General features: G+C 52.9%; 2 protein-coding genes across 2 annotated transcripts; both read left to right on the forward strand.

The window, feature by feature from the left end:
• The first annotated feature begins 59 nt into the window (after positions 1-59).
• Positions 60-8,145, forward strand: PXMP4 (peroxisomal membrane protein 4). The gene is made up of 4 exons (XM_071759871.1): positions 60-280; positions 652-714; positions 1,256-1,454; positions 2,536-8,145. Exons 1-4 carry the CDS (start codon positions 75-77, stop codon positions 2,797-2,799), a joined length of 732 nt encoding a protein of 243 aa, XP_071615972.1. The 5' UTR covers positions 60-74; the 3' UTR covers positions 2,800-8,145.
• Positions 8,146-10,006: 1,861 nt separating this feature from the next.
• On the forward strand, positions 10,007-14,529 carry E2F1 (E2F transcription factor 1). The gene is made up of 6 exons (XM_071759860.1): positions 10,007-10,326; positions 10,946-11,036; positions 11,559-11,778; positions 12,248-12,638; positions 12,749-12,953; positions 13,201-14,529. The coding sequence occupies exons 1-6, from the start codon at positions 10,138-10,140 to the stop codon at positions 13,428-13,430; spliced, it is 1,326 nt and encodes a 441-aa protein (XP_071615961.1). The 5' UTR covers positions 10,007-10,137; the 3' UTR covers positions 13,431-14,529.
• Positions 14,530-15,252: the final 723 nt, after the last annotated feature.

A 15,252-nucleotide genomic window follows, 5' to 3' on the forward strand; every position in this document is an offset into this window, starting at 1 on the left:
CCCCATTGGTTGCAGGACCGACCGCCCGACCAATGAGCGGTTAAGTTCTCATCGCCTATTGGCCACGAATACTGATGGGCATCCTGGAGAGCCAATCGGCGCGGCCGGCGGGGCCCCGCCTCCGGAAGCGTCTGTGGTGCCGCCAGAGGGGCCGCGGCAGCGTCATGGCGGGCGGCGGGGATCGGGTCCGCGCTCTGCTCCGCGCTGCCAACGCCCTCCTGCAGCAGCGCCGGTACCGCGCCGCGCTCGCCGCCATCAAGGGATTTCGCAACGGGGCCGTGTGAGTGCGGCTGTAGAGGCCGAGGGGAGGGAGGCGGCGCCGGGCCCGGTGCGGGAGGGAACGGGGGGGTTGTGTGGGTGCCCGCGGGGGTAAAGGGGAACGTGTGTCCTCCCGTCCTGTGCCGAGCGGGGGCTGTTGGGGTGGGGGTTCCGGACCGGCGTGTCCGTCTCCCTCATCGCTAAGAGGGGATTTAACCGGGCCTGGGCCTGGCCCGTTCGGGGTGGTTCGTCTGGGCTCCTGCTGGTGCTGCTGGGCTGCCGGAAAAGTGAGGTGTGGTTGCCGAGTAGCATCATTTGGCTGTTAGTAGCCTGGAAATGCAATGTTTTGATAGCGTGATATAGACAATCTGCAATATCTATTGGTTTTTGCAGCTATGGAGCAAAAGTTCGTGCCCCACATGCCCTGGTGATGACTTTTCTGTTCAAGAGTGGAAGGTATGAACCCAGCTCTGCCTCTCTGTGGTACTGCTTAGAATGCTTTCATTCAAGTACTTAATCTCTCATGCTTCCAGAGGGCTCAAACAGTAGAAGGATTTGTGAGCCATGGTTCTAGACACACATGGGTGTACACACTCAGCCACTTGTGCAATGGTTGGTGAGAAGCAGTGGGCAGAGGAGAAAGCAGCAGATGCAAACAGCAGCACTCTGCTCTTGCTTCAAATGAGCAAAGCCAAAATATAGCACTGCACGTTGTGGCTTTCCCTGCTTATGCCAGAGGTTTGCACTTAGGCAAAAATTACATAATAATTATAATAAAATAGTTTCCTGACTACTCATAGACTTAGACAAAAGCAGAGTCCACAGCCTGAGCAGAGCTGTTGGATGTACCCTGAGGTATAGAGACGGAAGAGAGGAAGGAATTGATTTTCCATCACAAAGTGGATGTTCTGTAGGGTCAGTCTAAATGTGCAGGGCATAGGGGCTGAATGACTGTGGTGTTACTGCCTGTTTGCTCTTCTAATTCTCTTTTCTTCAGTTTAAGGGAGAAGCTGAGATCAATCTTCCAGGCCACATACACTCACTCTCGGAACTTGGCCTATTTTGTGTTCACCTACAAGGGGCTGATGGCCCTGCAGTCCCAGCTACAGGGGAAAAAAATTCCATTTCATTCTTTCTTTGCAGCCTGCATTGGGGGCTGGCTGGTGTTTGGTGAGAACAACCCCATCAACAGCCAGGTAAATGGGTTTCCTTGACAAAAAAACCAAAAACAAACAGCTGATGACTGTGTGCCAGGAAGTGGTTGGTGTAGCCTGGGGGGGTTGCCACCGTGCAGCAGTGTTTCTGTGTGAATCAATTCTGGGTTTGGCTGCACTGCACTCAGGTCCATGAGCAGTCCTAAAAGCCCAGGTTTGCCTCCAGAGCTGCACCTGGGTTACTGCCTGCAGGGCTGAGTCCTTCATTTTAAACTTGTGAGCACAGAGCATGGTCAGGTCCTGAGCTGCAGTCAACTAAACTGGCTAAACTGGAAAAGCTGTTCAGGGAAAGTTGGGCTGTAACATTCAGTCACAGAAGAACCTGTCAGCCAAACACACAGCTGCAGATTAATCACAAGTGTTTCACTGAGGCAGTCCCCTGCATGAGCACACTTTCTGTCTTCTAGGATGGGTCCATCCTGCCAGGTTTGTGTCTGCCTGTCAGGGCTGCTCCCTGACCATTCTGTCAGCAGGAGCACCGAGGCAGCATGGACTGAGCAAAGATAAAAGTTGTGCAACAGCAAAGATCCATTGCATCAAGCACAACTTGTCCATTTCTAAACTGAAAGGAGGTTGGAGCCAGGAGGGGTCGGGCTCTTCTCCCAGGAAGAAATCAGTCAGACAAGAGAATGGGCTTCAGCTCTGCCAGGGGAGGTTTAGGTTGGATATTAGGAGAGATTCTTTGCAGAGAGGGTGATCAGACATTGGAATGGGCTGCCCAGGGAGGGGGTGGATTCTCCATCCCTGGAGGTTTTTAAGCAGAGACTGAATGTGGCACTGAGTGCCATGGGCTGGGAACCACGGGGGGAGTGGATCAAGGGTTGGACTTGAGGGGCTCTGAGGTCCTTTCCAACCCAGATGGTTCTGTGATTCTAGAGCACCCGCAGAGAAGTGGGAGTTTGAAGACACAAAGTTATAAAGACAGCTGGAGGTGTAAACCTCCAGCATGCTTTGTGAGGAGTTAGGTAAATTGTTTCCAACCATCTTGTCTTGCTTGTGGCTCCGGAATGTCTCAGCCTGGCTGGTGGCTCAGTGACCCTGCCTGGGTGTTCTCTCCCTGCAGATCATCATGTACCTGCTCTCCCGGATCCTCTTTGGGCTGTCCCGGCTGGCGGTGCAGAAGGGATACATCCCCCAGCCAAAGCAGGATCCCTTCCCCCTCGTTGCTGCTCTGATCTGGGGCACAGTTCTCTGGCTCTTTGAGTGCCACAGGCACACTCTGCAGCCTTCTCTGCAGTCCTCCATGACCTACCTGTACGATGACAGTGATGTCTGGCACGACATGTCTGACTTCCTCATTTACAACAAAAGGACAGACAGCAAGTAGGTGCTTCCTTGTAAAACACCCTTAATTGGGATGGTGCCTTCCAGCAGCTAAGGGAAAAGGTTACTCCTGTTGCTCTTGACTGGTGATTTTGCTTTTAAATTAACATGTGTCAAGCACTGTTGCTTCTTGTGTCCTGGCCAGAATGGTCTGGTGAGTCTTTTGGCTCTGTTCAGAGCAAGTGAATACCTCATGGGGACTTAGTGCTGTCCTCGGTGAGAATAAAATACTGTAGGAATCTTCAGTTAAAATAAGTCCTTCTTAAAAGAGGCCTTATTTTCCCTGCAAGCATATGCTTTAAATTTTTTAAAGAAACTAAGTATACTTACAGAATGACAGCCTGACAGCAAGTGGGGAGTATGTCTAATAATGGGGAAAAAAGGAAAAAAACACCAAACTTCTAGGGATTGTCTGAATTCTTGGAAGCCAGAAACATTTTTCTGTGCTCACTGTGGTGTGATGGGAGTGGGGGCCTGCTCAGGTCTGAAGGCAGGACATACCTTCTTGGTTTCTGTGGGTGACTGGAAGTCTTGTTTAAGCGACTACAAGTTGTGTGCTCCTTGAGTTTCTCTGTAGTTTTCTCTCAGGGAGACAAAAACTGTTAAATTTGACTGGTACAAGCCTGGTAAATCAGGCTCAGGAGGACTGGTTTTGCTTTCATGCGCTTGGTCTGAATCTACCCCTTTGCAGAGTGTACTAATGAATGACCTGTGATTATTTTAAACTTGCTTGTAATGTTTTAAAAGCTGCTTGAACTAAATACCAAAACCACTTATTCAACTTAGGCTGCTTTGAAGCCAGGCTGAGGTGCAGGGCACACCCTCAGATACCATGTGCTTTACACGTAGGAGCAAGCAAGGCTTTTAGCAAACACTTTTATTTTGGCGGAAGATAAACACCTGGGTTTTTCCAGGCCCAGAATCTGCCTTCCACAGCAGTGGCATGTGGTAGCTGTGATCAAATGTGAGTGTGCCTCTAGTTCATGCAGACATGTTGTTGAGCCAGGTTGAGCCTACAGAGGAATTTACAAGTGAATCTTCTCTTCAAGCTACACTGCTGTGCCCCAGGAGCTGTGCTGCACACACTGGGCTGTAACATCATATTGACCAGGTAGCTGAGAAAGAGAAAAAAAAACAAAAAACAAAAAACAAAAACAAAACAAAACAAAAACCACTAAAAAAAAACCCAAAAACAACAAAACAAAAAACCCACCCTGCTTTAAAACTAATAATATCAAACTGCTAGTGGTACAGAGCACCTACACTGCCATATCCATTCACTACACTAAAACATTTACATGTACATTCAAATAATTCTTGACAAACTGGTTTTATGTGGTGGTATGGTAAGAGAGTCATTAAGCACCCTGTGCTAACCCTTCCCTTCTGTCTCACTCAGTACTGGTTTATTTGTACCTCTTATATCTCTCATTTTAAAAAGCTGAGCTCTCCCTGTACCCATCTGCTTTTCCATCCTGACCTTGTCATTTCATAATCTTGCTGATGCTGTTCTTTATCATCTTTTGCAGCATCCTTACACTGCAGGATCTAGTGGTTTGTCATATTTAATGGTACAACTGAAACAGTGCACCTAGGTACATGCAGCTTCTCAGTTTAAAAAAAAAATTCTTGGATTTCTTCTTAAGTAATTTTTCCTTGTCCCTCTAAGCTTTTTTATTACTGTTACAGATTTTCTGAGTGTTTCTTTGCTCTTCATTTTTCTAGTCTGTGTCGGTAAGAGAGAAAGTGAAGTGTTCCCCTCCCCACAGGGAGGGTTCTCTGTCTGGTTCTGGGATGTTTGAGACTGAGGAATGTTTGGGGTGTCTTGTGTCAGGTAGGAACAGTCTGCTGGCTCTTGGACTGAATCTAATGCTGAGTCCAACTCCATGCACTGTGAGATCTTGCTGCCCAGGGGCCAAAGTTTCTTTGGGCCCATCCCATGGAAACCATGATGTGCTCATCTGTGGTGCCCAAAAGACAAAATACTGCTTTGCTGTGGTAGCTGTCCACAGCACCTGGAACTGCTGTTGTGGTCTGTGCTGGATTCTTGAATTTGAACACACCAGTCCATATTTAATCAGATAGACCCTAGGGAAGCAATGGAAGTTAGGAACGGGGTTTGTTTCTTAATAGTTACATATTTTGTTTGATGAAGATAAGCCTAAAGATTCAAGTTGGGAGAAAAATATTGAAGCTATAGGTGAGGTCTGATTTCTTTATAAACATTTTGTTTGCACTACCGCTGGTTACCTGACATGGTGCAAGTGCACACACTATGTCCAAAGCCTCAATGTTTTCCTAAAAAAGAATGTTAATATTCTGCAAATATTGCTGAATTCCTCCAAGGATTTCAGAAAACCCTTCCAGAACCTGACAGACATGGACTGAGAATTTCTCCCTAGAGCTATTAATCTTGCAAATCCTTGACCATGTATAATTATTTTAGGAAAAGATCACTGAGTCACAGAATTGTAACAGTTGGAGAAGACCTCTTAAGATCACTGTGTCCAGCTGTCAACATTCCCCCTGAATAAATTACCAGTATTTGTATCACCCACTGGACCATGTCCTGAAGTGCCTCATCTACAGTCTTTAAGTACTCCCAGGGATGGTGACTCCATCACCTCCCTGGGCAGCCCATTCCAATGCCTGACTACTCTCTCAGTAAAGAAATTCTTCCCCAGATCTGGTCCAGCCCTCCCCTGGTGCAACTTCAGGCCATTTCCTCCAGTCCTGTGATTGTTCACTTGAGAGATGGTGCAGGCTGTTACGTGAGCTGTGTGTATTTAAGAAGTTTTTAACTTTTTCAAGCTCCAGCTGGCATTCCTTTCTCTGATAAAGGCTTATGATTCCCTTAGATGTTTAATAATTTTCCTGCTGCAGCCATGTGGCTGCTTCTGAAGTACTTCTCTGGCCCTGTGGAGGACAAGTGACCTGTGCTGTACTTTTAATGCCACCATAGTGTCTCTGTCCTTTCTAGGTGGCAACCACAAGCCAGTGGCACGTTCTTAGTGCCAGCCTGGCAGCCATCAGTCCTGGTCACAATGCCTCTGCTCCCTGGGGAGTCTCTGACCAGCCTCGCTTCCAGAGCAAATTGTGCCTGAGCCTCAAACCATCTGTAGCTCTGATCCCACAGGCAGCTGCCCTCCCTGGAAGACAAAGTGCATCTCATCCTCGTGCAGGTCCTGTTCAGCAGCAGCCAGGAGCTGGGGGGTTGCAGACAGTTGGTTTTCGTGCTGTGCTGGGGAAGGATGTTAAGCAGCAAGTCACTTTTTTCCCCAGGGAAGTAATTTGAACAGTTCTGTAAGGGCATTAAGTGTCTGTATGGCTGTCCCCGTTGCCCAGATAGCTGGGGATCAGCCCCTTATGCTACTGAGGTGTTGGAACAATGCAGGCGTGTAGTAAGGAAGTGAACTAGAAGTAATTTGTCTGAGTCAGATTTTTCGGATACATAAGTTACTCTTTGCCCTCCCCCAGTGCATTGTGTGGGAAGCTGAGCCCCCTGTTTGTGTTCCTTTTTTATTAGCATTAAAACTAAGAGAAATAAAGAGACAGTTGGGAAGCCACCTGCGAATCGGGCAAATGCTTAAGGATCACAAAGAAATGGCATTTCCTCCCCCAAGCCCTGATAGGGTTTGAATTTTAAGATGAGCATGGTTTTGTTTGTCTGCATGGATTGTATTTTATCCTGTTATTTCTTCCCTGGCACCTGACTGGAATGCTGAGTACCTCTAAAGAGGAACAGTGTCTCAGTGCTTAGCTCAGTTTGGCAAAAATCAGCATTCCTGGATAAAATTGAAATGTTCATTTGAAACCGATGCTCCTTCAGATTTTAAGCCTCTTTTGGAGGCCGTTTGAAAGGGTAATGAATCCAACTGATCAAAAGTTTTCAGCAAGCCTTGAATAGCAGACTGACTCTACTGAGCTATTAATCATTTATTTTTTGAAGGAACAAAGCAGGCTGAGGGTTATTTACTGCTGCATGCGGCCTGGGCACACCCACTGTGCTTCCCTTCTCAGGAGGACAGCTTGTGTGCTGGTGCTGCCTGTCAAGGCTGCTGAAGAACCGTTTCCAGGCCAATTACATTATTTAACAAAAGTGAAAATTAAATGGGTGCTTGACCTTTGGTTTAGCTGAGGCTTGCTGTACCATGTTTAATCCTTTCGGTTAAGGGGAGGATGTTTCTTGAAAAGAAGAACTTGTGCTGGTCCAATTAGTGTCCTAGAGAAGTGCATTGTGAAGGTTGTGGCTGATGGAAGGTGTGAACCTGGGTTTGCAGCATCCTGGTCACCATCCATCCATCCATCTGGGCAGTCACCACCCCTGCTCCAATTGCTGCCTCAGGAGGGAGAGGCTGCAGAGGAACTTTGCTGTTGGTGTTGGGAGACTTCCTTGCCCTGGCAGAGTAGTCCAAGCTCTGCTTTAAACCAGGCTGGGTGGGGGTTAGAAGTTCAAGCATGATCTCTGGCTGCTGAATCCAACAAGCCTGGTGTCCACCATTTGTGACAGCAGAGCTGTGCACCCAAAGCTCTACAGCCAGTTGGGAGCTGTAGGGCTCCCAGTTGGGAGCTGGAGGGCTGGTGCTACTGGAGCCACCAGAACCCTGTGCAGATCCCTGCACACAGGAGAACCTGCCAAGGCTCCAACTCATTTTCACTGCATCAGCACAAATACGACCTTTGGATAATACCCTTGTGCTGGTTCCTATTTGTCATTGTGTTTGTCTTCCTGGATTGTGCCAACCCCAGCAGAAGGTGTTCAGTTTTCTGATGCTGGTTTTGAAATCCAGCAGATAAGGGATGAGAGAAAATAGGGCGTCATGCAGTGCAAATGTCTGTCTGCCACTGTTAATATTTTAGGGGTGCTAATCTTGACTTTTCAACCTATGTGTTCCTACCTGATTGTTGGAGGACAACATTTTTTCTTAGAAGAATTTCTGTCTGTCTCATTTTCTTATGAAACTGGTGATGAGAGGGGGAAAAAGAAAAGCTCTATAATAGAAGTATTATTACCTTGCTTTTGATACGTATGTTGTGTTCAGAATTGCTGTCTAACCCAAGCCCTTGATTTTCTGGTAGCATAGAATGAGAACATAAACTCAGGTAACTTGTAAAAATGCTGACCAGAATGCTTGTAGGAATATCTTGGGTGTGAGTTTAAAAGGTGTGAAAGAGGGGTCAGTGAATTGGTGAAGTACATCTGTACACTCTGAATTGACTCCTTGTGCAGTCCATGTAGGACATCAAGAGTTCTGCCAAACTGATTTGAAGATTTCTGTATAATCACTCTTTGAATATTACAGTACTCTTCTTTCTATAATAGTAATAAAAACCTAATTTTTTGTCTTTTTTTTTTACTGTCATCATTATTAAGCTAAAATATATGAAGGGATGCTTAATTATTCCACATTACCAGTCCTGTTTGTGGAGAAGTGGTACACAGAGTGCATTTTTCACATCAGTTGTACCCTCATGTTCCCAGCTTGGAGGCAATAGCCACTGCTGCTTTGACCACACCATCAGATGTAGCTACCAGCTGGCTCGGGTAAGGATCCTGGCTGCAAAGAGACACACAAGTGGCCTGGCACCCTGGGATGTTTAGGTTTGTTTTTTTGAAGTGTGACCTTTCCTATGCTGTAGCAGTTTGGATCACTTAGCTTGGCCATGTCTTCAGAGCAAGGGCCAGGCTGGAAGGTTCATAGCAAGCACAAACCACCATGAAATGGGTTGGAGAGTGAGGGGCTCTGGCAAAGAGTCCATCTGACCCACTGGGGATTCCTGGGGTGATAGAGGGTAGGCTGGTCCATGGAATGCCACAAGGAATGCACAGGAGTGGCACAGCATGCTACTGCTGAAAGAGAAGTCAGCTGGAGGAAGCTTTTCCTGGCACCTGCCATGCTGATGTGTGTAGTCCTGGCTGCAGTCTGGGTGCCTGCTCCTTGCCCCAAAGCTCCTCTTTAGGGCAGACAGCTCGCTGCAGGGCCACCTCCCAGAGCAGGGACAAGGCACTGGTATGAGTCTGAGCCTGCTCTGCAGCAGCTAAACAAAATAAGGATATAAGCAGAAAAGAAAGATGCGTGTAAATGATTTTGCTGCCTCTTCCAAGCAAAGAACTACAGAGAAAATACGCTGAGGAGGAATCAGATGTGGTAGTGGAGATGAAGCAGTCCCTGTGTGAGGAGGTAAGGGATGTCCCTCTGCTTGGGGAGTACTGAGGAGCCGTAAAACAAAACCTCCTGCTTTGGAGCTGCTGTATCACCAGTGTGTCCAGCCTGAGCCCACGAGAGGCCAAATTAACACCTCCAAACTGAGGTCAGGTTGAGTGACTTGAGTTACCTTGAATTACTCTTTTTTCCCTCTCAATGCATCCTTCTGTACCTGAGCCTTTCTGTTCCAAGTGAAACTCTTGAGTGAGCTCCAGGTTTTGCTCTGCCACCTCACCTGACTTGGGTTCACAGTGCTAATGACCATGCCCTGAGCCTGCTGGGAAGAACTTGGATGGCCGTAACTGCACCTGGGTAAAAGCTAAACCAGGGAGGGCAACATCCAGGGGGTTCTTAGCGAATGCACCCCTTGATGACTCTTTTTGCACAATGTCTCACTGTGCAGGGAGGGAAACACAGATACATCAGCCTCTCCGGTCATCCCACATTTCCCTCTTATCCTTTCCCAGGTCGGTTGAACTGAGGAGAGGGATGCAGAGCACTGCCTGCTCCCCCCGAAAAAATTCCCGCGTGAATTAAGAAGGGGGGGGAACATCCCACTTACAGCCTTTGAGAATGAAGCAGCTGGTGCAGCAGCTGTGACCGAAACCCTGCGTCACCCCACGGAGCAATCCCGGGGGCGGTGGGATGGTGATGGGATGGGATGGGACGGGACGGGGCGGGAGGGGATGGGATGATGGGGGGGGGGGTCGCCGTCCGTCCCCCCCGTCCCCCTCTCCGTCTCCGCCATCCCACCGCCCCCTTCTCGCCCCCTTCTGGCTTCTCACCAATCAGCGTCCGGCAGCGCTCGTCCCTTCACCCGCGCTGACCAATCAGCCGCTTCCTCCGCGCCTCCCGCCGCCGGCTTCAGCCAATGAGAAGGCAGCGCGGAGGTTTGGCGCCGCTTTCGCGGCAAAAAAGGAATTTGGCGCGCAAAGGAGCGCGCGCCAGGGGAGGGAGGAGGGAGGGGAAGGAGAAGAAGGAGGAGGAGGAGGAGGAGGAGGGGGGTGGGGGTGCGGTGCGCCCGAACAATACGGCGGCGGGTTCGGAGCTGAACGGCCATGGGCCGTGTCCCTGTCATTCTTTTACCCGCCGAACCGGACCCGATGTTGGAACCGGTACCGGTGGCCATGTGAGCCATGGCGGTGGGCGGCGCGGCGGGGCTGGCGGCGCTGCTGGGCAGCGCTTCCCCGCATCTCCTCATCGTCTCCGCCGCCGAGGAGCCGGCGGGAGGTGGACACACTGATACCGACCTCCTGCTTTTTGCCACACCGCAGCCCGCCCGCCCTGGAGACGCGCCCAGACGGCCTGCGCTGGGGCGACCACCGGTAACCCCCGGGAACGGGATGGGGAGGGGGGCGGCTCCGGATGGGGGGGGTGGCTGCCGAACCCGACGTCTTGCGGGCTCGGGCAGGGCCGTACCGTGCTATATACCGGGCCGTGCTACATAGGCTGTGCCATATACCGAGCAGTGCGATACCGGGCCGTGTCTAGGCAGGGTCCGTACCGTGCTGTGTACCAGCCCGGGCTGTGCAGTGCCACGCCGTGCTGTACCGTTCCCTGCTCTGTGCCATGCTGCCCGTGCCGTGCCGTGCCAGGCCGTGCCACGCTGCACACCTGCCGAGCGCGGCCCTTCCCCAGCACCGCTCCGGAAGCCGCAGGCCTGGGCCGGGCAGGGCTTTGCCTCCCCTTCCTGCGGCCCACGCCTATTTCGGGGAGCTCCCTGAAGCGTGCCCCCCCCCTCCCCCTCCCCCCAGTATCCCCGCTGACATGTGTGGCAGCCGGGGAGCTGCTCCCGTCACTCTCCTTCCTGCTGGGAACGGGGATGTCCCTGCCCCGCCGCCCTGCAGGGTCTCTCGGAGGGTCCCTGGCAGCCCCCTTCCCCCCTCGCTAGGGCAGCGGGGCCGTGGGGGTGACCGTCCCGCTGAGCAGCCCCGACCCTTGCAGGTGAAGAGGAAGCTGAACTTGGAGACGGATCACCAGTACATAGCAGAGAGCCTGCCGGTGGGCCGGGGCAAGGCCAGGAACCCCACTAAAGGTACCAGCCCCAGACCCCCACCGAGCCCTGCTCTGAACCTCTGGGCTCCTCCCTGGCTGCTTCTCCTCATTCCTTTGTCTCAGTTTGTAGCCGCTGTTTGTGGCCACTCTCTCCAGCCCGTGCTGCTGGCCCCATGGGCTGGTGGCACAGTTGTCCTGCCCTTCTGCTGGACACCACACCAGCTCCCTCTCTCCCTGTGGGATGGAGCTGCAGCTGCCGGCAGGAAGTCAGTACAGCAGCCCAGGGGGACTCACCTGGACCCTCCATCATTTCCCCCTTGAATCCTGCCTGGCACCTTAGTGTCACAACTGAGCACAGGTGTCAGAGTACATGCCAGGCCCTGCAGCATGGAGGATATGGGGAGCTCACCCCATGGTCCTGAGAAAGCAGATGGGCTTTGAAGTGCCAGTCCTGGTCCACAAGCCACCTGCAAGAATCAGGCCAGGGACATTTTGGGACCTCTCAGCTGAAGCACTGCATTTCTCTTATGGCTAAATCATGGTTGTCCTTCCTGACTGGCAGGAGCAAAATCTCCTGGGGAGAAGTCCCGCTATGAAACCTCTCTGAACCTCACCACTAAGCGCTTCCTGGAGCTGCTGAGCCAGTCACCTGATGGTGTGGTGGATCTCAACTGGGCAGCCGAGGTCCTGAAGGTGCAGAAGAGACGCATCTATGACATCACCAATGTCCTGGAGGGCATCCAGCTCATAACCAAGAAGTCGAAGAACAACATCCAGTGGCTGTATGTCCCTGGTCCAAACTCCTGGGGCTATTGATGGCTGTTCCTTGGGATGGGGTACCTGCCTGGGCCAGGCTTGGGTTGGAGTAGGGTCTTGATGGGATGGAGAAATTGAAAGCAGTGTCACCAGGGCATCTGCTCAGGGACTGAGCAGTGGCTTCCCTTTCATGTGTGCCACAGCCTTGAGCAAGGGCTGTGCTTGAGTGCAGGTGGCTCCCAAGCATTGGTGTCCCTGTGTCAGCAGCAAGTTCCCCTTGGGCTCCCCAAGCCATCCTGGGGAGCAGGAGGCTGTGTCCAGGCTTGAGGAGGGGACCCCGGGGGCTGTGCCCTACGGGGAACTCCCCACAACACCAATTCCCTGGGGATGGGTTGGGGTTTAACCTGGTCCAAGTTGGGGGACAGTGCATGGGGACAGTCACCATGGGGCAGAGGGAGCCAGGGTTTGGCTTCTGATGGCCACGGTGTTCCTCAGGGGCAGCCAGGCCACCGTGGGGGCTCCGGGCCGGCACCGGCTGCTGGAGAAGGAGCTGCAGGAGCTGCAGGCGGCCGAGTGGCAGCTGGACGAGCTCATCCAGACCTGCACCCTGCAGCTGCGCCTGCTCACTGAGGACCCCGCCAACCAGCAATATCCTTGGGTGCAGGGCTGGGGCTGGCTGGGTGGGGGGAAGCAGTGGCAGGCAGGGCTTCCCGCTGTCCACCTGGCTCTCTCATGGCAGCATCACCGTGTCTGCTCCTTGACCCCTCGTACCGCAGCCTACGTCACCTGCCAGGATCTCCGCAGCATTGTGGACCCTTCAGAGCAAATGGTGATGGTCATCAAAGCTCCCCCAGAGACCCAGCTGCAGGTCTCAGACCCAGCAGAGGTGAGTTGGGGCCACCCTCTGCTCCCCACGTCTGCAGAACCCACAGCAAAGCCCGGCCCAGCTCCTTGGCCATTCCTGAACCTCCTTGTCTCACTCCTCCCTTTTCCCAGGCTTTCCAGTTCTCGGTGCGAAGCACTCAGGGCCCCATCGATGTCTTCCTCTGCCCCGAGGACAGCTCAGGGGTCTGCAGCCCCGTCAAGAGCCCCTTCAAAGCCCCCACAGAGGACTCACCCCCCGGCCTTTCGCAGTCCAGAGCCTCCCCACTCGTGCATCCCACCCAGGACGTGAACATGTCACTGCTGCCTGGAGAGCAAGGTGGGCAGCTGGGGATGGGGCAGGGGGGAAATGGGGGCAAGAGGAGCTGGAATGGTGGCTCTGGCCAGGGGTTCTTGCTGTGTTGCCAGCTGTGAGCCCCTCTGCTGTCTGCACAAGAAAGGAGCTAGGTTGATGTTCAGGTACATGGCAGGCAGGGGGATGGCAGGTTCTTCACAGCCAAAACCTGCTTTTTCTGGGGGAGGTTGGCAAGTATTGTGGTATTTACAGCTGCTTCCCATCCCCACAGAGACACTGCCCAGCAAGTGCCCAGCAGAGGAGGTGAACCTTTCACCACTGGCCTCCATGGATGCCCTCCTGGACCAGAGCAGGGATGATTTTTCAGGTTTCTTGGCAGATGAGTTCATCAATTTGTTACCGCCGCAGGCACAGGACTATCACTTTGGCCTGGAGGAGGGTGAAGGCATCAGTGAGCTCTTTGACTGTGACTTTGGGGATTTCACACCCTTGGACTTCTGAGGCTCTGCCCAGATGCTTGTCGGGGGCACTGCTAGGTGGGGAGGCCACCCCTGGAACCCTGCCCTTTGCAGGCAGAGTGGGCAGGGCAGGCAACCCCTTGAGTACAGTGTCCACAGCTCCTCTCCTCCCTTCTTGCAATATTTTTTTCTTATCCTCCAGCTCCCCCAGCCTGGTGGGGGCCAGCAGTGGCCCTGGCTCCAGCCCTGCAAGCAAGAAGGATGCCAGGGTGGGGTGTCCCATCCTGGGGACCCTCTGCAGGGCTCTGGTCACGGAAGGGGCGGGGGGGGGGGTGGCAAAAGGGGGCTGCCCAGGGCAGAGCTGCTGCCCCCTCTCTCCCCAGGCTCCCATTGCAGAGCTTTAAGCAGTCCTGTGTATAGATTTGATTAATTTATTATTGTCCCCTGTGTGGGACAGTGTTTAATTTCCCAGGCTAGGGGGTGCTGGGGGGGGGGCATGCAACAGAGCAAGGGGTGCCAAGAGGTTTTGTCAAGCTGGGAAGAGAAGGGGGTGGCTGCAGAGATGTGGGGCTGTTGGGTTGGGGCTGTCCCCGCCCTGTGTGTGGGTCTGCCTGCAGCCCAGCTGAGTGTGGGGTATTTATTTATTATTTATGGCACATGGGAGCCCTCCTGGGACACGGAGGGGGCAGAAGGGCGCTGGGGGGGTGGTACTGGTGGGAGGGACACACAGAGGGTCCTGCTAGGGACTCACCAGCATATCCTGACTTTGGCCTGAACGGGGCTTCTGGCAAGGCCACCACAGTGGCAGGTGGCCTCAGAATGGGGGGGACAGGGCTGGTGGCCTTGGGACCACGTGTGCGTCCCCTTGGGGAACGCGAGCATCCAGGTGGGGGTGCACCTCTGTGGTGAGGACCCCATGCTGTCTTCAGGCTTTTCTTCCCCTCCCCACGCAGCCATTCAGCCTTTTGGCTCCATCTCCCCCTCTCTGGCCCACTGAGGCTGGAGGAGGCAGAGGGGAGGAGAAAAGGGGGGTCCCAGAGCCCCTTGGGGCTGGGCTGGAGACGCACTTTCACTTTTACTGCCTTTTTAACAAGCTTGTGTTCCTCTGAGCTTTGTGTTTAATAAAAGTTTCTACTGACTCTTGCCTTGAGTGCAGGGCTGTGCTGGGGGGGGGAGGGGCTGGGGACTACAGAGGTAATGGGCACCCCAACCTCAGAAACCACAGAGAAAGGGCATTATTTTGTGCTTTGTTTTGGTTTTGTTTGTTGTTTTCTTTTTCATTTTGACCTTGCAATGCAGGAGCAGGTCGGTCACTGTCAGGGACTGCAGGAAGTGTTTTGGTCCCTAGGGGTTTTGGTTTTTTCCCCATCTTTTTCTACTCATTGTGCTCAGTGTGTGGGATGGGAGTGGTGCTGATCCTGCACCTTCTGCTCATCTTTGGGGTGATGGGTCTAGATGGGGATTGTTTCTGTTTCCCCCTTGCTTCCTTTTCTGCCTACCCCCTGCCCTGCCTCCCCTGCATTTCCCCATGGCTGCAGCTCCTGGGGAGCTGGTGTGACTTTAGTCCATGCATCCCCTGCTCCAGCAGTGATCTCCCAGCTCCCCCGTCCACCTCAGCACCTACTGGTCCTGCCTGGAATGCAGCTGCCAACAGCAGTTTGCAGCCAAAAACCTTGAGAGCCCCCTCTCCTTACACTGGGCACAAGCTGGCTGCAAGTGGCAACCCTGACCCCGAGTGTCTCAACCCTCTGCAGTACACCATCCTCTTTCTAGGGAGCGAGGGACATCAGGGAGCCCCTGGGCAGCTGCTTGACCCCCTGTCCCCCAGCACCAGGCAGGGATGTGATTCTTCTCTCCCATGTTTG

This window comes from Heliangelus exortis, chromosome 16 (assembly GCF_036169615.1).
Source record: "Heliangelus exortis chromosome 16, bHelExo1.hap1, whole genome shotgun sequence".
NCBI classification, from domain to species: Eukaryota; Metazoa; Chordata; class Aves; order Apodiformes; family Trochilidae; genus Heliangelus; species Heliangelus exortis.